Below are 24,496 nucleotides of genomic sequence, written 5' to 3'. Positions count from 1 at the left end.
GCCCCGGCCAAAGTTGCAAAAAAAAAAAAAAAAAAAAATAGCCAGGCATTGTGGCAGGTGCCTGTAATCCCAGCTACTTGGGAGACTGAGGCAAGAGAATTACTTGAGCCTAAAAGTTTGAGGTTGCTGTGATGCCACGGCACTCTACCAAGAGTGACAAAGTCAAACAACAGAGAAAGAAGAGTAGTTATAAAATACAGCATTTTAATTTTTAAATGATTTGTTTTCATAAGTCAGTTTATAATTTCCTATTAGTTGCATATTTTGTTAATTTGTAACAAAATGTAAAATTATAAAGTATTTATGTGCCTGATACTTTCTAAAACTTAGTATAGCAGATTTTTTTTGGCGACAGAGTCTCACTGTGTCTCCCAAAGTACAGTGCTGTGGTGTCACAGCTCACAGCAACCTCAAATTCTTGGGCTTAAGCAATTCTCTTGCCTCGCCTCCCAAGTAGCTGGGACTACAGGCACCCTCCACAACGCCCATCTATTCTTTTTGTTGCAGTTATCATTGTTGTTCAGCAGGCCGGGGCTGGGTTTGAACCCTCCTCCAGCCTTGGTGTATGTGGCCGGCGCCATAACCACTGTGCTATGGGCACCAAGCCAGTATAGCAGATTATTAGGTGCTAATCTTTTAAAAAAATCAATAATGGCTGCTTTGAACATTACATTGTGTAGGTTATTTCACTACTATTTGTAAGACTTTTATTGCCTTTGCATTTACTAACAGGGTTTGGGAGAGATTCCACTAGATACTCCTTCAGCAAAAGGAAGACGAACTTACACTGGCAATGTTGGAAATACAAGATCGTCATCTATTTCTAGGGATACTTTCAATTCAACTGAAAGGTAAGATCGTTTGCATTAGGGAAATTACTCTCTAGTGATGATTGGTAATCTTTTTTTAATTTTTGAGACAGAGTCTCACTATGTTGCCCTGGGTAGAGTGCCATCGCATCAGAGCTCACAGCAACCTCAAATTCTTGGGCTTAAGCAATTCTCTTGCTTCAGCCTCCCAAGTAGCTGGGACTACAAGTGCCCGCCACAATGCCTGGCTATATTTTTTAGAAATGAGGTCTCATTCTTGCTCAGGCTGATCTTGAACCTGTGAGCTCAGGCAATCCACCTGCCTTGGCCTCCCAAGTGCTGGAATCACAGACATGAGCCACCGCACCAGGTGGTGGTTGGTAGTCTTGTTTAGGTATATTCACAAACTATCTCAGGTATTTGCCAAAATTTGGTGTTTTAAAAATTCAGTAATGATCTAGAAAGTGTAAGGTAATTAGTTTTAATAAGGCAAATTATATATTTACAGCACTTTGCTTTCACATTGACTATACCTTAGTAAAGTTTTAGTGTTATTGAACTTGTCAATATTAGGCCTATATTGGACAACTCTGATTAATTTTTCTTTAATTTGGTAGCCTTTGGGCGGCGCCTGTGGCTCACTGGGTAGGGCACATATACCGAGGGTGGCGGGTTCAAACCTAGCCCCAGCCAAACTGCAAGAAAAAAATAGCCAGACGTTGTGGCGGGTGCCTGTAGTCCCGGCTGCTCGGGAGTCTGAGGCAAGAGAATCACCTAAGCTCAGGAGTTGGAGGTCACTGTGAACTGTAATGCTAGGGCACTCTACTGAGGGTGATAGGGTTGAGATTCTGTCTCAAAAACAAGAATAATAATAATAATAATAATTTGTAGCCTTTATTTTCTTTCCCTAATGATAAAAGTAACATATAATTATGTTTAAGGAAAAACAATTTCAAAAATACAAACATTAGGCCCCTTGTTATGAGAGGGGGGGGTCGATTTATTGTGTGTTGTGAATATATATATGTGTGTGTGTGTATATATATATATAAAAGAGGCTTGCTACCCGTGCTCAGTGGTTAGGGTGCTGGCCACGTACACTGGGGCTGGTGGGTTCAAACTTGGCCCGGGCCTGCAGAAAACAATGACAACTACAACAGAAAAATAGCCGGGTGTTGTGATGGGCACTTATAGTCCCAGCTACTTGGGAAGTCAAGGCAAGAGAATCGCTTAAGCCCAAAAGTTTGAGGTTGCTGTGAGCTGGGAGGCTACAGCACTCTACTGAGAGGGACATAGTAAGACTCTCAGAAAAAATAAAAGAAAAAAAATGCAAATATTAAAACAAGAATATATCTGTATATATTCCTGTATATCTTCACGTCCTAGCCAGGTGTGAAGGTACATGCCTGTATTCCCATCTGGAGGTACACACCTGTAGTCCCAGCTACTCAGGAGGCTGAGGCAGGAGGATCACTCGAGCCCAGGAATTTGAGGTTGCTGGAGCTAGGCTGATGTCATAGAAAAACTGGCCTGAAATATCAGAGTGATACTCTGTCTCAAAAGTGAAATAAAAAACATTGCAGCCTTGGGCGGCGCCTGTGGCTCAGTGAGCAGGGTGCCGGCCCCATATACCAAGGGTGGCGGGTTCAAACCCAGCCCCAGCCAAACTGCAACAAAAAAATAGCCGGGCGTTGTGGCAGGCGCCTGTAGTCCCAGCTACTCGGGAGGCTGAGGCAGGAGAACTGCCTAAGCCCAGGAGTTGAAGGTTGCTGTGAGCTGTGTGACGCCATGGCACTCTACCGAGGGCCATAAAGTGAGACTCTGTCTCTACAAAAAAAAAAAAAAAAAAAAGTGAAATAAAAAACATTGCAGCCTTGAGACTTCTATACTTAAAAAGGCCTGCTGGGGCGGCGCCTGTGGCTCAGTGAGTGGGCCGCCGGCCCCATATACCGAGGGTGGCGGGTTCAAGCCCTGCCCTGGCCAAATTGCAACAACAACAACAACAACAAAAAAAAAAGGCCTGCTTGCAGCGCCTATGGCTCATCGGAGTAGGGCGCCAGCCCCATATGCCGGAGGTGGTGGGTTCGAACCCAGCCCTGGCCAAAAACTGCACAAAAAAAAAGGCCTGCTTGTACCCTGAACCCCATAAATGCATCAATGTACAAAGTTATGATTTTTTTTTTTTTTTTTTTTGTAGAGACAGAGTCTCACTATACTGCCCTTGGGTAGAGTGCCATGGCATCACACGGCTCACAGCAACCTCTAACTCTTGGGCTTACGCAATTCTCTTGCCTCAGCCTCCCAAGCAGCTGGGACTACAGGTGCCCGCCACAACGCCCGGCTATTTTTTTTTTTTCTTTTGTTGCAGTTTGGCCGGGGCTGGGTTTGAACCCGCCACCCTCGGCATATGGGGCCAGCGCCCTACTCACTGAGCCACAGGCGCCGCCCTACAAAGTTATGATTTAATAAAAAACAATTAAAAAAAAAAGGCCTGCTTGTTGGCTGGGCACAATGGCTCATAATTTTTATCCTAGCACCTTGGAAGGCCAAAGCAAGAGGATTGTTCGAGGTGCAAAATTTAGTAGATGTGGTGGCATGCACCTGTAATCCCACCTACTCTGGGGACTGAGGAAAGAGGATTGCTTGAGATTGCAGTCAACTATGACCAAGCCACTGTACTCTAGATCAGACATCAAAGTGAGACCCTGTCTCCAAAAAAAAAAGATAAACAAAAAGGCCTACTTGCAAGGTTAGGTTTTGGCTAACACCTGCTTGCAAGATTAGCTTTTGGCTAATACAGAGAAACTAGGATTTTAGGATTCCCACTATTATCTAACTGATGAGATAGTTTACTATGCCTACATTGCTTGGGCAAACATTGTGGCTTATGCTGAAAATGTCCTTCTTTCTGGGAGTCTGGAACTTTGGTGTGTCCTAGGTAGAGATCCATATGCAACCAGCTCCCAGTAAGAAACCTGGACATGGGCAGGGTGCAGTGGCTCACACCTGTAATCCCACCACTCTGGGATGATAAGGAGGGTGGATTGCTTGAGCTCTGGAATTGGAGACCAGCCTGAGCAAGAGTGAGATTCCATCTCTAAAAAAAACAGCCAGGCATTGTGGTGGGTGCCTGTAGTCCCAATTACTTGGGAGGCTGAGGCAAGAGGATCACTTGAGCCTGAGTTGGAGGTTGCTGTGACCTATGACGCCATGGCACTCTCTCTACCCAGGGCAACAAAATGAGACTCTGTCTTAAAAAAAAAAAAAAAAACTCTGGACATAGACACTCTAATCAACTTCATTGGTAGGCAACATGTCATATATGTTGTCACAAATTTATTTTTATTTTTTTTTTGTAGAGACAGAGTTTCACTTTCTTTTTTTTTTTTTTTTTTTTGTGGAGACAGAGTCTCACTGTACCGCCCTCAGGTAGAGTGCCGTGGCGTCACACGGCTCACAGCAACCTCTAACTCTCGGGCTTACGCAATTCTCTTGCCTCAGCCTCCCGAGTAGCTGGGACTACAGGCGCCCGCCACAACGCCCGGCTATTTTTTTGTTGTTGTTGTTGCAGTTTGGCCGGGGCCGGGTTTGAACCCGCCACCCTTGGCATATGGGGCCGGCTCTCGGTAGAGTGCCGTGGCGTCACACAGCTCACAGCAACCTCCAACTCCTGGGCTTAGGCGATTCTCCTGCCTCAGCCTCCCAAGTAGCCATTGTCACAAATTTATTGTTGAAGGAATTAAGTGTGTCCTGTGTGATTCCACTGGGAAAGTATACCCTTGAAAGCTTGAGGCTGGCTTCCCCCAGACTTTGGCCTATGTACTTTTTTCCTTTGCTAATTTCCAATGATATCTTTCTGCTGTAATAAATTTTAGCCATGAGTAAAATTACCTGTATATACTAACTCCTATGAATCGTCTTAGCAAATCAGTCCTAGGGGAGATCTTGGAGACAGAAACTGTGTCTGTGGGTTAGATAATTTTATGAATTTTAGAAAGTGAATTTAAAATGAGAATTTTTTATGTTTGTGGTTCAGGAAAGTGAAAATGAAATTAAATTTACCTTTCTTTTGCTTTAGAGAGGTGACTGAAGTACGCGAAGTCACCAGAAAATCAGTTCCTCGTAATTCCTTTGAAAGTGCTGAGTACATTAAAGTCATAACAGGTTTATTAAATGCAAAAGACTTTCGTGATCGTATCAATGGGATTAAGCAGCTTTTGTCAGATACTGAAAATAATCAAGAGCTTGTTATTGGAAACATTGTGAAGGTAAGGACCTGTCAAAATTAATTTTCATCTGAAGTCTGTAGCCAATAAAATTTATTAGGGCCAGGTGCTGTGACTCAATGCCTTTAATCCTAAAACTTTGGGAGTCCAAAGTGGGACTTCAATATCAGCCTCGGCAATAATGAGACTCCTGTCTCTACAAAAACTAAAAATATTAGCTGGGCATGGTGCATGCCTGTGGTCCAGGCTACTTGGGAGGCTGAGGCAAGAGAATCGCTTAAACCAGTGGTTCTCAACCTGTGGGTCACCACCCACAAGAAGTGTATTAAAAGGTCACGGCATTAGGAAGGTTGAGAACCACTGGAAGCAATTTGAGGTTTGACGTTGCTGTGAGCTGTGACCTGTGACCTCACAGCGTTATGTGAGGGTGACATAATGAGACTCTGTCTCTAAAAAAAATAAATAAAATAAAAAATAAATTTACTTTATCTTCTCTTAAATTTATATTATATACATGAAATGTGGCAAACATAACTAGTCTTTATTTGTTTTTTGTTTTTTGTTTTTTTTTTTTGAGACAGAGTCTCACTTTGTTGCCCCCAATAGAGTACTATGGCATCATAGCTCACAACAACCTCAAACTCTTGGGCTCAAGCAGTGATTCTCTTGCCTGGGACAGGCTCCCCCCATGAACTCCCAGCTATTTTTAGCGTTAACTTTATTTTATCTTGAGTTTATGAAAGTTAAGGATTCCTGGCTCGTTGCCTATATCTCAGTGGTAGGGTGCTGGCCACATACACTGAGGCAGGCAGGTTCAAATCAGGCCTGGGCCTGCTAAACAACAATGACAACAACAACAGCAACAGAAAATTAGCCAGGCATTGTGGTGGGCACCTATAGTCCTAGGTATTTGGGAGGCCAAGGCAAGAGAATCCTTAAGCGCAAGAGTTTGAGGTTGCTGTGAACTATGACACCTGGGCACTCTTCTGAGGGTGACATTTCAAAGAGCAAGATATCATTCTTAAAGAAGACAAATTAAGGAGTAATGATAGGCTCGGTGCCATAGCACAGTGGTTACAGTGCTGGCCTCATACAGTGAGGCTGGCAGGTTCGAACCCAGCCCAGGCCAGCTAAGCAACAATGACAACTGCAACTGAAAGATAGCCCCGGGTGTTGTGGCCAGTGCCTATGGACCCAGCTACTTAGGAGGCTAAGGCAAGAGAATTGCATCTAAAATTTTGATAACCCCTAAACTGAAATGAGGTCATATCTCCACAGTAGAATGTCTACTTCTGGAATAAATAGACATAAAACAAACTTTTCTTTCTTTCTTTTTTTTGAGGCAGTCTCACTATGTCGCCCTCTGTAGAGTGCAATGACATCACAGCTCACAGCAACCTCAAACTCTTGGGCTTAAGGATTCTCTTGCCTCAGCCTCCCAACTACCTGTGACTATAGGAGCCCACCACAACGCCTAGCTATTTTTTGGTTGTAGTTGTCATTGTTGTTTGGCAGTCCAGGGCTGGGTTCCAACCCACCAGCTCTGGTGTATGTGACTGGCGCTCTAGCCGCTGAGCTACAGGTGTTGAGCCAAAACAAACTTTCTTAAATTCTTAGGGTTAGCTAAGCTAACCAGCACCTTCCAGAAAACAGCATGTTTATCATATTTATGGTAAGTCAATTATCTGCCTACTGAGCCACATTTTCAACCTTCATTAGGATGTCTTTTGGGGTGATTGTTAAAACTTTCTCTTTTTGCTATAAAAACATTTTTCATTTAGATTTAGTATCCAAATTTTTATGTTCCAGTTGCCTAAGTTCATGTTAAATAGAATTTTTTTTTTTTTTTTTTTTTTGAGACAAGGTCTCAAGGTGTTGCCCTGAGTAGAGCACTATGGCATCACAGCTCACGGCAACTTCAGACTCTTGGGCTTAAGTGATTCTCTTGCCTCACCCTCCCAAGTAGCTGGGACTACAGGCGCCACTACATCGCCTGGCTATTTTTTTTTTATTGCAATTGTCATTGTTATTTTAGCAGGCCCGGGCTGGGTTCCAACCCACCAGCCCCTGGTGTATGTGGCCAGCGCCCCACCCACTGAGCTACGGGCCCCACTGTCAATAGAATGTCTTATGTGTCTTTTTAAACTGAGTAAGGGGGGCTGGACTAGTGGTGCACTCCTTTAATCCTAGCACTCTGGGAGGAGACAGGTGGATTGCCTGAGCTCAGGAGTTGAGCCTAATCAAGAGGGAGACTCCATCTCTAAAAATAGCCAACCCTTGTGGCAGGCACTTATAATCCCAGCTACTCAGGAGGCTAAGGCTGGAGGATCACTTGAACCCAGGAGTTTGAGGTTGCTGTGAGCTATGATGCCATAGCACTCCACTAAGGGTGACAAAGTGAGATTCTGTCTCAAAAAAATAAACTAATTAAATTAAAATAAAAACAAACTGAATAAAGCAGGAGAAATATTATCAAATGCCAAGGGAATTTAAATATAATAGTTATAAACATTATTTTATTTTAAATTTCCCAATTTACTTTCAGATCTTTGATGCTTTTAAATCTCGACTTCATGATTCTAATAGTAAAGTAAATCTGGTGGCTCTGGAAACAATGTACAAAATGATTCCTTTACTTAGAGACAATTTGTCTCCTATAATCAATATGTTAATTCCAGCAATAGTGGATAATAATCTGAATTCCAAGAATCCTGGCATCTACACTGCTGCTACAAATGTTGTTCAGGCACTAAGTCAGCACGTAGGTAAGAATCTTACTTTGGCATTCAAATTGCTTTGGCTACTTTCATACTTTTTTTTTTTTTTTTTTTTTGTGGTTTTTTTGGCCGGGGCTGAGTTTGAACCCGCCACCTCCAGCATATGGGACCAGCGCCCTACTCCTTGAGCCACAGGCACCGCCCCCTTTTTTTTTTTTTTTTTTTTTTTTTTTTTTTTAAGAGACAGAGTCTCACTTTGTCACCTTCGGTAGAGTGTTGTGGCATCACAGCAACCTCCAGCTCCTGGGCTTAGGCGATTCTCTTGCCTCAGCCTCCCAAGTAACGGGGACTACAGGTGCCCACCACAACGCCCAGCTATTTTTTTTTGTTGCAGTTTGGCCGGGGCCAGGTTTGAACCCACCGGTGCCCTGCTCTGAGCCACAGGCGCCGCCTTACTTTCACACTTTCTGATTAAACATTTTTTTTTTTATAATGCTGAAATCCTAGTTATCCAATATTTAAATTTAGTATCATCATATAATTTATTTCCCTAAGAGTTTTTAAATTCTAGTGATTAAATTCTATATCATTAAATATACTTTCTCATCTCTTGAGCCCAAGAGTTTGAGATTGCTGTGAGCTGTGACACCACAACATAAGACTCTTGTCTCAACAACAACAACAAAAAAATAGGCTCGGCACCAGTAGCACAATGGTTGTGGTGCCAGCCGCATGCACCGAGGCTAGCAGGTTCAAACCTGGCCCCGGCCAACTAAACAATGATGACTGTAACCAAAAAAAAAAAAAAATTGCAGGCGTTGTGGTGGGTGCCTATAGTCCCACTTACTTGGGAGGCTGAGGCAAGAAAATCGCTTAAGCCCAAGAGTTTGAGGTTGCTGTGAGCTATGATGCCACAGTACTGTACCCAGGGCAACAGCTTGAGACTCTGTCTCACCAAAATAAATAAATAAAATAAAAAATAAATTTACTTTCTTTTCCCTTATCTTGGACTTTTCTTTCTTTTTCTGTTTCAGCCTCATATCTGATACTAAATTTATTGAAAATGGATCATGAATTTAAATGTAAATTTTAATTATAAAACTTATGGAACATAGCATGAGAAAATCTTAGGGCTTGGTGAAGAGTTTTTTATGTGAGAAATACTAAAAGCGTGATCCATGAAAACTGATAAATTGGACTGCATCAAAATTTTTAAAAGTTTGCTCTGCAAAAAATCCCACTAAGTGGGGCCAGGCGTGGTGGTTTATGCCTATAAACCTAGCACTCTGGGAGGCCAGGGCAGGTGAATTGCCTGAGCTTATGGGTTCAAGACCAGCCTAAGCAAGAGCAAGACCCTGTCTCTACTAAAAATAGAAAAACTGAGGCAAGAGGATCACTTGAGCCCAAGAGTTAGAGGTTGCTGTGAGCTATGACGCCATGGCACTCTGCCCCAGCTTTAGGCTCTGTCTCAAAAAAGAAAAGAAAGAATGTTACTCTGGTAAGGCTTGAAAAAGAATTTTAAATAGTGATTAGCTATATACATTTTTAAAACTTAAGACATTTTCATCAAATATATATTTTCCTTTCAATGCTATTTAATACAAATGAAGTAACATGTCTCTCTGTGTTATTCTTTTTGTTTAGACAATTATTTACTTCTACAGCCATTTTGCACAAAAGCTCAGTTTTTGAATGGGAAAGCAAAACAGGATATGACGGAAAAGCTTGCTGGTAAAGACTTTAATTGTACTTTTTATTTATTTTTTTTTTTTTTAAATACAAGAGTCTCATTTCGTCACCCTGGGTAGGGTGCCATGGCATCACAGCTCACAGTAACCTCCAGCTCTTGGGCTTAGGTGATTCTCTTGCCTCAGCCTCCCAAGTAGCTGGGACTACAGGAGCCTGCCACAAGGCCTGGCTATTTTTTGTTGCAGTTTGGCTGGGGCCAGGTTTGAACCCACCACCCTGAGTATATGGGGCCAGCACCCTACTCAATGAGCCACAATTGTACTTTCTAAAGAAACCTTTTATTACCAAAGAATAAACTGATGAGTATTTTAGCTTAGCTTTTTCAATATCATTGCCCATGAAGTAGAAATAAAGTGTGTAATGATCCACCGAGAATCTTTTTTTTTTTCTGTAAAGACAGAGTCTCACTTTATGGCCCTCGGTAAAGTGCCGTGGCCTCACACAGCTCACAGCAACCTCCAACTCCTGGGCCTAAGCGATTCTCCTGCCTCAGCCTCCCAAGTAGCTGGGACTACAGGCGCTCGCCACAACGCCCGGCTATTTTTTGGTTGCAGTTTGGCCGGGGCCAGGTTTGAACCCACCACCCTGGGTATATGGGGCCGGCGCCCTACTGACTGAGCCACAGGCGCCGCCCCAATCCACCGAGAATCTTTTAAAACTTTTATCCAGAAAATTTTCTTCAAAATTTTATTCTGGCCAGGCGCAATGGCTCACTCCTGTAATTATAGCACTTGAGAGGCTGAGGCGATGGATTGCTTGAGCTTAGGAGGTCATGACCAGCCTCAGCAAGAGTGAGACCCTATCTCTACTAAAAATAGAAAAAAAACTAGCTGGATGTGTGGCAGGTGCCTATAATCCCAGCTATTTGGGTGGTTGAGGTAAGAGGGTCACTTGAGCCCCAGAGTTTAAGGTTACTGTGAGCTATGACACCATGACACTCTTCCCCGGCAATCTAGTGAAACTCTGTCTCAAGAAAAAAAATAGAATTTTCTTCCTTTTTTCCAGTGTTTTGTCATCTTGTTAGTAGAAATAATACAGGAAAAATAAAAAGACATTAAAATCAAATGTTGGTGCACTCAGAAAACTCAAAATTATTTGATAAAAGGTCTATGAGTTTAAAATGTATAAATTTTGGCTTGGTGCCCATAGCACAGTGGTTACGGTGCCGGCCACATGAACCGAGGCTAGTGGGTTTGAGCCCAGCCCAGGCCAGCTAAACAATGACAACTGCAACAAGAAAATAGCCGGGCACTATGGCAGGTGCCTGAAGTCCCAGCTACTTGAGAGGCTGAGGCAAGAGAATTGCTTAAGCCCAAGACTTTGAAGTTGCTGTGAGCTGTGGTGTGACAGCACTTTACCGAGGGCAACATAGTAAGACTGTCTCAAAAAAAAAAAAATGTATAAATTTTTATTTAACTTCATTTGGATAACATTGCGATGAATTTTGTGGTCAGTTCTCTTTACCAATTTGCCTGAACTTTTCCTGTTATATGGAATTGTAATACTGTACTGGAAGATCTCCATCTTTGAGGTGAGGGTTCTGTTTTTACTTCTCTTAAGAAGCTTTATTTTTTTATTACAAATGACATGAGGAAGATGATTAGTATGCATGTATTTTAGGTGCTTTATTAGCAGAATTTGAACTTATTTTTATAAAAATCCTCACTATTTACCATATTTTTATGTTTCAGATATTGTTATGGAACTTTATCAAAGGAAGCCCCATGCCACAGAACAGAAAGTGTTGGTTGTTTTATGGCACCTCTTGGGGAACATGACAAATAGTGGCTCCCTGCCTGGAGCTGGAGGAAATATACGAACAGCCACAGCTAAATTATCAAAAGCACTTTTTGCACAGATGGGTCAGAATCTGTTAAATCAGGCTGCATCTCAACCACCACATATCAAAAAGAATTTAGAGGAATTGCTTGATGACAATTTTAAATGAATTATGAATCTTTGATAAAGTATGGTATGATGAACAAAACTGTTTACATGATGACAAAGGGAACTTTTTAAAAGTTTCGTTTTCAGTGCCTGCAGTTAACGTTCAGTAAATTAAGTCAATGGCTATTTTTATTTGTAGCCTATGAGTACATAACTATCCTACATCACCCTACTACTTGTACCCATCAAATAAAACCCTAAAATAATTAATTAATCCTATTATTCATGAAATCTGAGGCACATGGGATAAATCCAGTTTTAATATTTTTTGAGAAAAATCCTGCTCATTTGCACTGTTTGATAGAAACTACAATTTGTTGCCCTGTATGTACGATTAGATTTGTAATTAAAAATATACTTTTTATGTAATCATGTTCTGCTACGTCTCATTACTCAGCCTTATTTTATGAAGTGGAAGCCATCGAACTATGTTATCAAACTAAGTCTTGTGTGCTATTTGTGAAAAACATGTATTTCTGAATCAGTCCACTAATATAATTGTCCAGTATTAGCTTTTGCTGCTGTGTTAATGTGATATATTTGCTTACCTTTTGGGTTTAATTATCTACATAATTGTGAAATTTAGGTTGTAATAAAGCATGATGACCAAAGTCTTAGACAACATTAAACATTTCAAATGCACGTTTAAGAAAACGTGTTGAATGTAACTTACCTATTTTTGTGTGTAAACACTAAATTTTATTTCTATATGTCCTGACATTTATAAAGGTGTTATTTTCCTGCCCAGTTGTGTAATTCTCAAAAATAGTGCCAGGTCTTCTATAGCTTTTCTCAGAATTCTTGGGCTTACAAGTACTGTATGCATCTTAAACGAGAAAAGGAATGTTATAAATAAAAGGATTTATTTCTGTAGACTTGGGGGTGTCTTATTTTTGTAACTTTCATGTCTTTTACAATAGAAAAAAAAATTAATATTGATCTATTACTTTCAGTTGACCTACTCAATTGTGATATTTACCTATCACTATTAACCTAACAGTAATTTGGGTTTTTATTCTAGCTTTATAGGAAATTAGCTAGTCACATGCTAGGCCTGGACCTCAACCTTCTCATCTCTACAATGTGAGAGCTGAGGCTGGGCGCGGTGGCTTATGCCTGTAATTCCAGCACTTTGGGAGGCCAAGGCAGGTGGATTGCCTGAGCTCACAGGTTCGAGACCAACCTGAGCAAGAGTGAGACCCGTCTCTAAAAAAAAAAAACAGTCAAGCATTGTGGCAGGTGCCTGTAGTCCCAGCTACTTGAGAGTTTGAAGCAAGAGGATCACTTGAGTCCAAGAGTTGGAGGTTGCTGTGAGCTATGGCCACACGACCAAGGGTGACAAAGTGAAACTGACTCGAAAAAAAAAAAGAATATGAGAGCTGGACTAGATAAGTTTTAAGGTCCTATCCTATTCTGAAATTTTATGATTTTGTATTCATTCTTTTTCATTGCTTGTGTAACTGACCAGTTTTCTAATGCTTTGGATTTTCAGATTGTGACTCTGTATTCACAACTTCTGAGAAATAAACAAACACGTTTCACTGCTATTTGAAATTTATCTAAAAGAAGAGTAAAGATTTGGCTAATTAGGCCGGGCAAGGTGGCTCACGCCTGTAACCCCAGCACTTGGGAGGCCAAGGTGGGTGGATATCCTAAGCTCACAGGTTTGAGACAGCCTGAGCCAGAGTAAGAACTCCTATCTAAAAAATAGCCACGCATTGTGGCAGGCACCTGTAGTCCTAGAGAATCGCTTAAGCACAGGAGTTTGAGGTTGCTGTGAGCTAGGACTGCAAAGCACTCTACAGAGAGCAACAAAGTGAAACTGTCTGGAAAAAAAAACTTGGCTAATTTTTTTATTTATACACTTACATAATTTTTTTTTTTTTTTTTTGCCCAGTGTCAGGTTTGAACCTGCTATCTCCCGTTTACGGGGCTGATGCCCTACTCCTTGAGCCACAAGCACTGCCCATTTTTTTCTTTTCTTTTCTTTTTTTTTTTTGAGACAGTTTCACTTGGTCACCCCTGGTAGAGTGCCCTGGCCTTATAGCTTCACATAATCTGTGAACCATCTTTTATTATAAATAATATAGCCATTAATTTACAAGAATGCCAAGCCTAAAGATTTTCTTTATTTTATAACATCTTGATATTGAGCTCTGTAGAGTTGAACTCTCTCAATTGTTATCAGTGCGTGGTGGCTCAGGGCTATAATCCTAGCACTTTGGGAGGCTGAAGCTGGAGGATAATTTGTGGCCAGGAGCTATAGGCCAGGGAGACCAGCCTGAGCGAGAAGGTCTCTACAGAAAGTAGAAAAATTAGCTGAGGCAGGAAGATGGCTTGATCCTAGGAGTTTGAGGTTACAGTGAGCTATGATGACGTCACCCCACTCCAGTCCCTGTGACATAGCCAGAACCACCCCAAATAAAGAACTTTTATAAAACCAGAAGTCAGCAAAGAACTGGAGACTGGTCACTGATTGAAAAAAACTAAGGAAAAGCTTTTTAACTTAAAAAAAAAAAACGTTTAGGAAAAAGGAGAGCTTTATTATTTTTTTTTTTTTTGTAGAGACCAAGTCTCACTTTATGGCCCTCGGTAGAGTGCTGTGGCATCACAGCTCACAGCAACCTCTAACTCTTGGGCTTACGCAATTCTCTTGCCTCAGCCTCCTGAGCAGCTGGGACTACAGGCGCGCGCCACAACGCCTGGCTATTTTTCTGTTGCAGTTTGGCTGGGGCTGGGTCCAAACCCGCCACCCTTGGCATATGGGGCCAGCACCCCTACTCACTGAGCCACAGGCGCCGTCTGAGAGCTTTATTTTTTATAAAGAGTTTTACAGCTATCAGTGTCCACTCTGGCAGACTGGGGAACAAGGCTCCAGAACACAAGCTGGGAACACATGCTTCAAGGGAGAGACAAAGAAATATGAATTTTATATTGAACAAGGTGGCTAGGGGGCAGCGCCTGTGGCTCAGGGAGTAGATGCTGGCTTGTGGGTTCAAACCCAGCCTGAGGCAAGAGAATCCCCTAAGCCCAAGAGCTGGAGGTTGCTGTGAGCTGTGATGCCACAGCATGCTACTGAGGGTGACAAAGTAAGACTGTCTCTAAAAAATCAAGGTGGCTAGTTGTACATATTTAACAAGCTGTAGTTGGAGTCATGAATAATTATGAAGAGAAAAAGCACAAATGTAATGGTCCTTTATAGCTCCCATCTTTCTTAGAAACTCAGGGGTTTTTTTTGTTTGTTTTGTTTGTTTTTTTTTAGACAGTCTCACTGTGTTGCCCTTGGTAGAGTGCCATGGCATCACAGCTGACAGCAACCTCAAACTCTTGGGCTTAAGTAATTCTTTTGCCTCGGCCTCCCAGGTAGCTGCAAGTATAGGCGCCTGCCACAACACCCAGCTATATTTTTTAGTTGTTGTTGTTTGGGAGGCCTGGGCTGGATTTGAACCTGCCAGCTCCAGTGTATGTAGTTGGCGCCCTAACCAATGGCTATTTTGTTGTTGTTGTTATAGTTGTTTGGCAGGCCTGGGCTGGGTTCAAATCAACCAGCCCTGCTGTATGTGGCCAGAGCCCTAGCTGCTGAGTTACAGGCACCACCAGAAACTCAGTTTCAAGATTTTTCTGGGTTGCCCTTGACCACAAGGAGTCTGTTCACTTAGAGGAGGATTTTATCTTTAGATCACAAACTGAAGGCCTGAATAAATATTTACTTGGAATAAACAAATAGGCAGCAGTGATGATTACAAAAGTCTAATCCCACCAGAGTAATCCAACCCAAGTCCAGCATCAAACCCATCACCCAAAAGGTGATCTCTCTTCACTCAAGAGAGAAGAGTTGGTGATATTGCCCTGCCCAGTAGCTCACACCTGTAATCCCAGCACTGAGAGGCCAAGCGGGGTGAATTGCCTGAGCTCACAGGTTCGAAACGAGCCTAAGCCAGAGGGAGACCTCATTTCTAAAAATAGCCAGGCATTGTGGCAGGCACCTGTAGTCCCATCTACTCTGGAGGCTGAGGCAAAAGAATCTCTTGAGCCCAAGAGTTTTAGGTTGCTGTGACGCAACGGCACTCTACCCAGGGTGACAAAGACTCTGTCTCAAAAAAAAAAGTTAAGCTATTGATTGGCTATATGTTGTTCTTTGTATCACAAGTTCTGGGAATGTGAAGATATTGAGATAGCTGTCAGAAACAAAATCACTTCAAACAATTGCCCCTGGGGTAAGTGTAAGAGCTAGGGGATACTGGACTCAAGTCCTGCACTCAAATCTCTCTGGGCATGATAAATTTTGCATACCTCACAATTTTCTTTTCTCTGGTGTAATACTCAACACTTGAGACTATCAGAAGAATCTGAGAGAAAAATACCTGTGGCCTGCCCCAAGGGAGTAACCGTGGAGATGGGGAAGATTTGAGAAGTTCATGAAATATTTTATTTATTTATTTATTTTTGGCCAGGGCTGGGTTTGAACCCAATACTTCTGGCATATGGGGCCAGTGCCCTACCCCTCTGAGCCACAGGCATCACCGAGAAGTTCATGAAATATTTTAATTAGAACTGACAGAGTTGATAAGGGACTGTTTTGACTGAGGAAATTAGGAAGAGAGTAAAATGATTCCTAGGTTTCTGATTTGAGCAACTAGGTGAATAGTGATACCATTATCAGAGATATGTCTTTGTTTTATGTTGTTATAACAAAATACCCGAGGCATTATTTATTTAGAGACAGAGTCTCGCTTTGTCACCCTCAGTAGAGTGCTATGGTGTCACAGCTCATAGCAACCTCCAGCTCTTGGGCTTAGGTGATTCTCTTGCCTCAGCCTCCTCAGTAGCTGGGACCACAGGTGCCCACCACAACACCTGGCTATTTTTTGTTGCAGTTTGACTGGAGCCGGGTTTGAACCCGCCACCCTCTGTATATGGGCCCTACTCACTGAGCCACAGGTGCTGCCCTTAGCTATTTATTTTTTATTTCAGTTTAATGTGAGGGTACAAACAACTAGTTACAATATTTGCATTTGTTAGATAGAGTCCCTGTTGTAACCATGTCCCACCCAAAAAGAGTGCCATATCCCTTACATTGTGCCATTAAGTGGAAGCAAACCAATCCCCTCCCATCTCCCTCACTTCCCCTCCCCCCAACTTGAATTGAGTTTTTCTCTTCAGTGGGTCTGTCTTAGATCATCTACTGGCCTCATATTAGGGTTATTTGTTATTTTATTTATTTATTTATTGACAGAGTCTCACTTTATTGCCCTGGGTAGAGTGCCATGGCTTCTGAGCTCACAGCAACCACAAACTTCTGGGCTCAAGTGATCCTATTGCCTTAGCCTCCCAAGTAGCTGAGACAACAGGCACTTGCCACAATGGCTGGCGAGGGTTTTTTTTTGTTTTTTTTTTAGAGACAGGGTCTCCCTGTAGCTCAGGCTGATATGCAACTGGTGAGCTCAAGCAATCCACCAGGTTTGGCCCTCCAGAGTGCTGGGATTATAGGTGTGAGCTGCCACACCCAGCCTACAGTAATTTATTTATTTATTTATTTTTTTGTAGAGACAGAGTCTCACTGTACTGCCCTCGGGTAGAGTGCCGTGGCGTCACACGGCTCACAGCAACCTCCAGCTCTTGGGCTTACGCTATTCTCTTGCCTCAGCCTCCCGAGCAGCTGGGACTACAGGCGCCTGCCACAACGCCCAGCTAAGTAATTTATTTTTTATTTTATTTTGTTTTATGTCTTTGAGACAGAGTCTCACTATGTCACCCTCAGTAGAACACTGTGGCATCACAGCTCCCAGCAACCTCAGACTCCTGGGCTTAGGTGATTCTCTTGCCTCAGACTCCCAAGTAGCTGGGACTATGGGCACCTGCCACAATACCCAGCTATTTTTGTTGTTGTTGTTGCAACAGTTGTCATTGTTGTTTTAGCCGGCCCAGGCCGGGCTTGAACTCACCAGACCTCCTGTATATGGCTAACATTCCACCCACTGAGTGATGGGCGCAGCCTGGGTAATTATAATTTTTTTTTTTTTTGTAGAGACAGAGTTTCACTTTATGGCCCTGGGTAGAGTGCCATGGCATCATACAGCTCACAGCAACCTCCAACTCCTGGGCTTAAGCGATTCTCTTGCCTCAGCCTCCCGAGTAGCTGGGACTACAGGCGCCCACCGTAACGCCCAGCTATTTTTTGGTTGCAGTTTAGCTGGGGCTGGGTTTGAACCCGCCACCCTCGGTATATGGGGCCGGCGCCTTATGGACTGAGCCACAGGTGCCGCCCAGTAATTATTATTATTTTTTTTTTGAGACAGAGCCTCAAGCTGTCGCCCTGGGTAGAGTGTCGTGGCATCACAGCTCACAGCAACTACCAACTGCTGGGCTCAAATGATTCTCCTGCCTCTGCCTCCCAAGTAGCTGGGACTCCAGGCACCCGCCACAATGCCCAGCTACTTTTTGGTTGTAGCCATCATTGTTGTTTGGTGGGCCCGGGCTGGATTTGAACCCTCCAGCTCAGGTGTATGTGGCTGGCACCTTAGCTGCTTAAGCCACAGGCACCAAGCCATGGGTAATTATTTTTAATAAGAGAGGTTTATGGGTTGGACACAGTGGCTCACACCTTGTGATCCCAGCAGTTTGGGAGGCCAAGGCAGGAGGATTGCTTGAGGCCAGAAGAGACCAGCCTGAGCAAAAGCAAGACTCCATCCGTACACAATGCTGCAAGTGGTGGTGCCTGCCTGTAGTCCCAGCTACTCTGGAGGCTGAGGCAAAAGGTTAGCTGAGCCCAAGAGACTGAAGTTGCTGTGGTGATGCCACTGAACTGGAGCAATAAAAATGAGACCCTGTCTAAAAAAAAAAAAAAAAGAAAAGAAAAGAAAAGAAAGAAAGAAAGAAAGAAAGAAAGAAAAGAAAAAGAAAAAGATTATTTTCTAGCCTGGGAAGTACAAAGAAGTGTGCCATGGGCATCTGGTAAGCCTCTGGTGGAGCTTTGTTGCTGTGTCACAACATTACAGAAGGTCAAAGGGAAGCAGATGTGTGAACAGGCAAAGCCAAGGGGGCTTCTGGCTTCACAACAACACACTGAAAGGGTGGAAATGTTCACTGCTGGTTGAGAAAGAATTCTCACAGACAAAGGTTAGGATAGAAAATAGCATAAAGTTGGGCGGCGCCTGTGGCTCAACGGGTAGGGCGCCGGTCCCATATGCCGGAGGTGGCAGGTTCAAGCCCAGCCCCGGCCAAAAAAAAAAAAAAAAAAAATAGCATAAAGTTTATTTTCCAGAGAAAGAAAGAAAGAAAATGATAGCAAAAAGAGAAAGAGAGAGAGTGCCAAGCCAAAAAGGGAGAAAGTGAGGCCCCAGGAGAAGCAGTGAGATGTTTTTCAAGAATAAAAATACCCTTTACTTCTCTGCTTCAGCAGACTGAGAACAAAAGCGGGGGTGGGGGGGAGTTGCTTTGTTGGCTTTTTCTGTTTCTCACACAGCAGATTGATAATAGCAATTAGTTTCTTATCTGTTGATGGCAGGAGACATCCGGTGCTGCCCTCCTCTCAGGGAGGAGTGGGAAGGCTCCCAACCCTTCTGTCAGCTCAGGGACTTTCAAAACAGTTATCAAAAAGACCTTTTTGCAGGCAGTGAAGTTTTTTTTTAATTTCTTTTTGAGACAAGAGTCTCACTCTGTCACCCTGGATAGAGTCCTTGGCATTATAGCTCACAGTAACCTCCAACTTGGGCTCAAGAAATCCTTTTGACTCAATTATTCTATTTTTAGTAAAGACAGGGTCTCACTTTTTGCTCAGGCTGGGCTGGTCTCAAACTCTTTTTTTTTTTTTTTTTTTGAGACAGAGCCTCAAGCTGTCACCCTGGGTACAGTGCTGTGGCATCAGAGCTCACAGCAACCTCCAACTCCTGGGCTCAGGTGATTCTCCTGCCTCTGCCTCCCAAGTAGCTGGGACTACAGGCGCTCGCCACAATGCCCGGCTATTTTTTTAGTTGCAGCTGTCATTGTTGTTTGGCAGGCCCAGGCTGGATTCGAACCTGCCAGCTTAGGTGTATGTGGCTGGCGCCTTAGCTGCTTGAGCCACAGGTGCCGAGCCTTTTTTTTTTTTTGAGACAGAGTCTCACTTTGTTGCCCTCCGTAGAGTGCTCTGGTGTCACAGCTCACAGCTCACTCTTGGGCTTAAGCAAATCTCTTGCCTCAGCCTCCCGAGTAGCTGGGACTACATGCTCCTGCCACAAAGCCTGGCTGTTTTTTTGTTGCAGTTGTCATTGTTGAACCCACCATTTTAGGTGTATGTGGCCCGTGCCCTAGCTGGTGAGCTACAAGTGCTGAACCTGGTCTGAAACTCTTGAGTTCAAATGATTCTCTTGCCTCAGCTTCCCAAGTAGCTGGGACTACAGGAATCCACAACAATGCCCAACTATTTTTATTTTATTTTATTTTATTTATTTATTTATTTAGACAGTCTTACTATGTAGCCCTCGGTAGAGTGCTGTGAGCGCTATGATGTCACAGCACTCAAACTCTTGGGCTTAAGCGATTCTCTCGCCTCAGCCTTCCAAATAGCTGGGACTATAGGTGTCCACCACAATGCCCAGCTAATTTTTGTTGTTGTAATTTTTGTTGTTGTTGTTGTTGTTGCAGTTGTCATGACTGTCCCGGGCCGGATTAGAACTCGGCAGCCTCAGTGTATGTGGCCAGCCTCAGACAGAAACTTTTTTCTTTTTAATTTATTTTTTATTTTTTTGCAGTTTGGCCGGGGCTGGATTTGAACTCGCCACCCTCGGTATATGGGGCTGGCACCCTACTCACTGAGCCACAGGCACCACCCAGAAAGAAACTTGTAATAGAGACTTAGAGCAGTCTGGAGCAGGTGGATCCCTGCACCTGGCAGTCTAGAAGGCATCCTTTTATAAAGTAAGCTTTTTTGGGTAAAACATGTAGCTGGTCTTATCTCAGACCTCCTTGCAAAACTTGTGACCACTGGGTAAGTTAATAAGTGTCTTTATTGGGGGGGAGGATTATATATGTTACATTGTTTCTTTCTTTTTAAAAATTTATTTATTTATTTTGAGACAGAGTCTCACCATGCTTCTCTCGAAACTCTTGGGCTTAAGCAATTCTCTTGCCTCAGCCTCCCAAGAAGCTGGGACTGGAGGCGCTGACCACAATGCCAGGCTATTTTCTGTTTCACTTGTCATTGTTGGTTAGCTGGCCCAGTCTGGATGTATGTGGCTGACACTGTAACCACTGTGCTAGGGGTGCTGAGCCTGTTACATTGTTTCTGTATGAGGGGGTCTATGTTACAGACATTGTTTTTTGACCTTGCTTGGGGAATGACTTGGTATGTAGAAGCCAAACATCCCCATCCATAGTTGTGGTAGTTTTACTTTAAGATGGTTTTACTCTTTTTTTTTTTTTTAATTAAATCATAGCGGTGTACAATAATGCAATCATGGGGTACAATGTGCTGGGTCTTTTTTTTTTTTTTTTTTTTTAGAGACAGAGTCTCACTTTATCACCCTTGGTAGAGTGCCAAGAAATCACAGCTCACAGCAACCTCCAACTCCTGGGTTTAGGCGATTCTCTTGCCTTAGCCTCCTGAGTAGCTGGGACTACAGGCGCCGGCCACAGTGCCCGGCTATTTTTTTTTTTTTTTTGCTGCAGCTTGGCTGGGGCTGGGTTTGAACCTACCACCATCAGTATATGGGGCCGGTGCCCTGCTCACTGAGCCACAGGCGCCGCCCACAATGTGCTGGTTTATATACAGTTTGAAATATTTCCTTTTTTTTTTTTTTGTAGAGACAGAGTTTCACTTTACGGCCCTCGGTAGAGTGCCCTGGCATCACACAGCTCACAGCAACCTCAACTCCTGGGCTTAAGCGATTCTCTTGCCTCAGCCTCCCGAGTACCTGGGACTACAGGCGCCCGCCACAACGCCCAGCTATTTTTTGGTTGCAGTTCAGCCGGGGCCGGGTTTGAACCCGCCACCCTTGGTATATGGGGCCGGCGCCTTACCGACTGAGCCACAGGTGCCACCCAGTTTGAAATATTTTCATCAAACTGGTTAACATAGCCTTCAAGATGGTTTTTTACTCTTGCTATGTAACAGGCTGTCCTCCTGCAAAGGGTCGATCTTTAGAGAATGGAGCAGGGCGGACATGGCTTCTGGGATGGCAAAAAGAAGAAAGGTACTACATGAATTGTTGCAGGAAGATGAGGCCCAAAGGAGAGAAAGAGCATCCAAACACCATGTTTATAAGAGGAAGGGCGCAATTTACCAGCTGGGAGCTTACAGGATGGAAGAACTCCAAATGGCAGCGCTCCCTGATTGGCTTGGTCTTTCCTTTTCTATCTCCAATCCCAAAGTTCTAACTCATAGGTACCTTTATTTATTTATTTATTTATTTATTTATTTATAGACAGAGTCTCACCTTGTTGCCCTCCGTAGAGTGATGTTCCATTACAGCTCACAGCAACCTCCAGCTCTTGGGCTTAGGCAAGTGTCTTGCCTCAGCCTCCCAAGTAGCTGGGACTACAGACGCCTGCCATAACGCCTGGCTATTTTTTTGTTGCAGTTTGGCCGGGACTGGGTTTGAACCCACCACCCTCGGTATGTAGGGCCGGCACTCTTCTCACTGAGCCACAGGCGCTGCTCCATAGGTACCTTTTTTATTGGCCAGTTTGAATCAAGGAGGAGATGCTGTTCCAGCCTCCACAGAACTACAGGATTTCACAGAAGTGGAAATTTCCAAGTTCTAGGAAGTTAAGTCTACAGATTTTCAAGATCTGAATCACCATAGAGACGATGCTGCAGGTATATCCTTGTGGTCCCCTTGAGAAGACCTACTATCCTGGACCTCACCATTCTCGGGTATCCTCTCTCAGAATAAAGACCTTCTTCCATCTATCAGATTTCTCCAATCTCTCTGCTCTGAGATCACCTATCAATACTGTACTTTAGAGCCTGTTACCTCCTAAACTACATTTTTTGGTATAATATCTTTTTTCTTCCGAAAGCTTATGATTATGATACACAATTTTTTTTTTGATCCAGATTCTTTTTTTTTTTTTTGTAGAGACAGAGTCTCACTCTATGGCCCTCGGTAGAGTGCCGTGGCCTCACACAGCTCACAGCAACCTCCAACTCTTGGGCTTAAGTGATTCCCTTGCCTCAGCCTCCCAAGCAGCTGGGACCACAGGCGCCCACCACAACGCCCGGCTATTTTTTGGTTGCAGTTTGGCCGGGGCCGGGTTTGAACCCGCCACCCTCAGTATATGGGGCCGGCGCCTTACCGACTGAGCCACAGGTGCCGCCCTATGATATACAATTTTTAAAGTCATGTAAAGCTAAATAAGATTATCTTTGTGGGCTCGGCACCTGTGGCTCAGGTGGCTAAGGGGCCAGCCACATACACCTGAGCTGGTGGGTTCTAATCCAGCCTGGGCCTGCCAAACAACAATGACGGCTGCAACCAAAAATAGCTGGGCATTGTTCCAGGTGTCTGTAGTCCCAGCTACTTTTGGGAGGTTGAGGCAGGAGAATCGCTTGAGCCCAGGAGTTGGAGGTTGCTATGAGCTGTGATGCCATGGCACTTTACCCAAGGCAACAGGCACTTTACCCAAGGTGACAGGCACTTTACCCAAGGTGACAGCTTGAGGCTCTGTCTCAAAAAAAAAAAAATTATCTTTGTGATCCCATCCCCTCAAATAGCCTTATTTTTTTTTTGAGACAGAGTCTCACTTTGTCACCTTTGAAGCGTGCCATGGCATCAGCTTAGCTCACAGCAACATTAAACTCTTGTTTTTTTTAATTAATTTATTTTTATTGTTAAATCATAGCTGTGTACATTAGTGCAATCAAGGGGTACAAGGTGCGGGATTCATATACAATCTGAAATATTCTCATCAAATTGTTCAAAGTCGCCTTCATGGCATTTTATTAGTTACTGTATGTAGGCATTTGTATTCTGCCTTTAGTAAGTTTCGCCTGTACCCATTCTAAGATGCACCATAGATGTGGCCCCACTCATTACCTTCCCTCCAACAAAACCTCCCCCCTCCTTTTCCCTTCCTTGGAAACTCTTGGGTTTAAGCAATCCTCCTGCCTCAGCCTCCTGAGCAGCTGGGACTACAGTAGCCCATCATGAGGAGAAACAAGATTTGAAAGAAAAAAAATTTTTTTAGGTAGGGATATGGGTATAACTGAGGAAAACTGTTAAAACTCCATTTGTCAAAATAGCTGGGCGTTGTGGCGGGCGCCTGTAGTCCCAGCTGCTCGGGAGGCTGAGGCAGGAGAATCGCTTAAGCCCAGGAGTTGGAGGTTGCTGTGAGCTGTGTGAGGCCACGGCACTCTACCGAGGGCCATAAAGTGAGACTCCTGTCTCTACAAAAAAAAAAAAAACTCCATTTGTCCGGAGGGCGATTTTACATATTTTTAGAGTTTAAATTCAATTTTTTTTTTTTTTTGGTTTTTTGGCCGGGGCTGGGTTTGAACCCGCCACCTCCGGCATATGGGACCAGCGCCCTACTCCTTGAGCCACAGGCACCGCCCCTAAATTCAATTTTTTACTGAGAAGATGTAGCCTTGGGTGTACATATCCCTTTAATAGTGACAAAGAGTCTTTGCTTAGCCAACTGGCTTCTGCATCTTCCATCTGTGCTCCTCCGTATTATTAAATCCAGTTGTTAAGTCAGTTTAGCCAAACTCCCCCACCCCCAGCCTGGACATCTGATCATTCTCAATACTGGAAGGGGTGCCTGGTCCTCCACCATTCCCCAGGTGATGTCTGGTTATCCTGGCCCAAGTTTAGCAAGAATCCTGTTAGGTCGGTTCAGCCCAAATGCCCCTTTCTCCTGATACCAATACTTCCTTTTAGTAATTTTTCCATTCACACGTAGCTCCCGGCTATACATTCCCACTTGCCCACGCTGTATTGAGAGAGGAGCCCAGTATCTCTTCTCCCCATTGCCAGATTCCTTCCCAGTCAGCCCTACACCTAGTCCTGTCGTCCTGAGTTAATCTTCACTACCGTGCCTTGACAAGGGTCCTTGCATCATTTTTTCT

The 24,496-nt window shown here is 43.6% G+C and overlaps 1 protein-coding gene across 9 annotated transcripts in view; it reads left to right on the top strand.

Annotated features, from left to right (window-relative positions):
* The window catches only part of TOGARAM1 (TOG array regulator of axonemal microtubules 1), an 89,704-nt gene extending 77,386 nt beyond the window's left edge, over positions 1-12,318 (top strand). For 6 of the 9 annotated variants that reach the window (XM_053595347.1, XM_053595345.1, XM_053595342.1 and 3 more), the window contains 5 exons: positions 733-851; positions 4,888-5,077; positions 7,581-7,800; positions 9,397-9,483; positions 11,193-12,318. In XM_053595347.1, coding sequence (XP_053451322.1) covers positions 733-851; positions 4,888-5,077; positions 7,581-7,800; positions 9,397-9,483; positions 11,193-11,449 — 873 coding nt within the window. In that variant the 3' untranslated portion in view covers positions 11,450-12,318. Of the gene's footprint in view, positions 1-732; positions 852-4,887; positions 5,078-7,580; positions 7,801-9,396; positions 9,484-11,192 lie in introns of those variants that run through there. The other 3 variants (XM_053595350.1, XM_053595349.1, XR_008380788.1) reach the window with 3 other exon arrangements.
* The last annotated feature ends 12,178 nt before the right edge of the window (positions 12,319-24,496 follow it).

Source organism: Nycticebus coucang, chromosome 6 (genome assembly GCF_027406575.1).
Source record: "Nycticebus coucang isolate mNycCou1 chromosome 6, mNycCou1.pri, whole genome shotgun sequence".
NCBI classification, from domain to species: Eukaryota; Metazoa; Chordata; class Mammalia; order Primates; family Lorisidae; genus Nycticebus; species Nycticebus coucang.
This window is presented reverse-complemented; position numbering and strand designations above follow the sequence as displayed.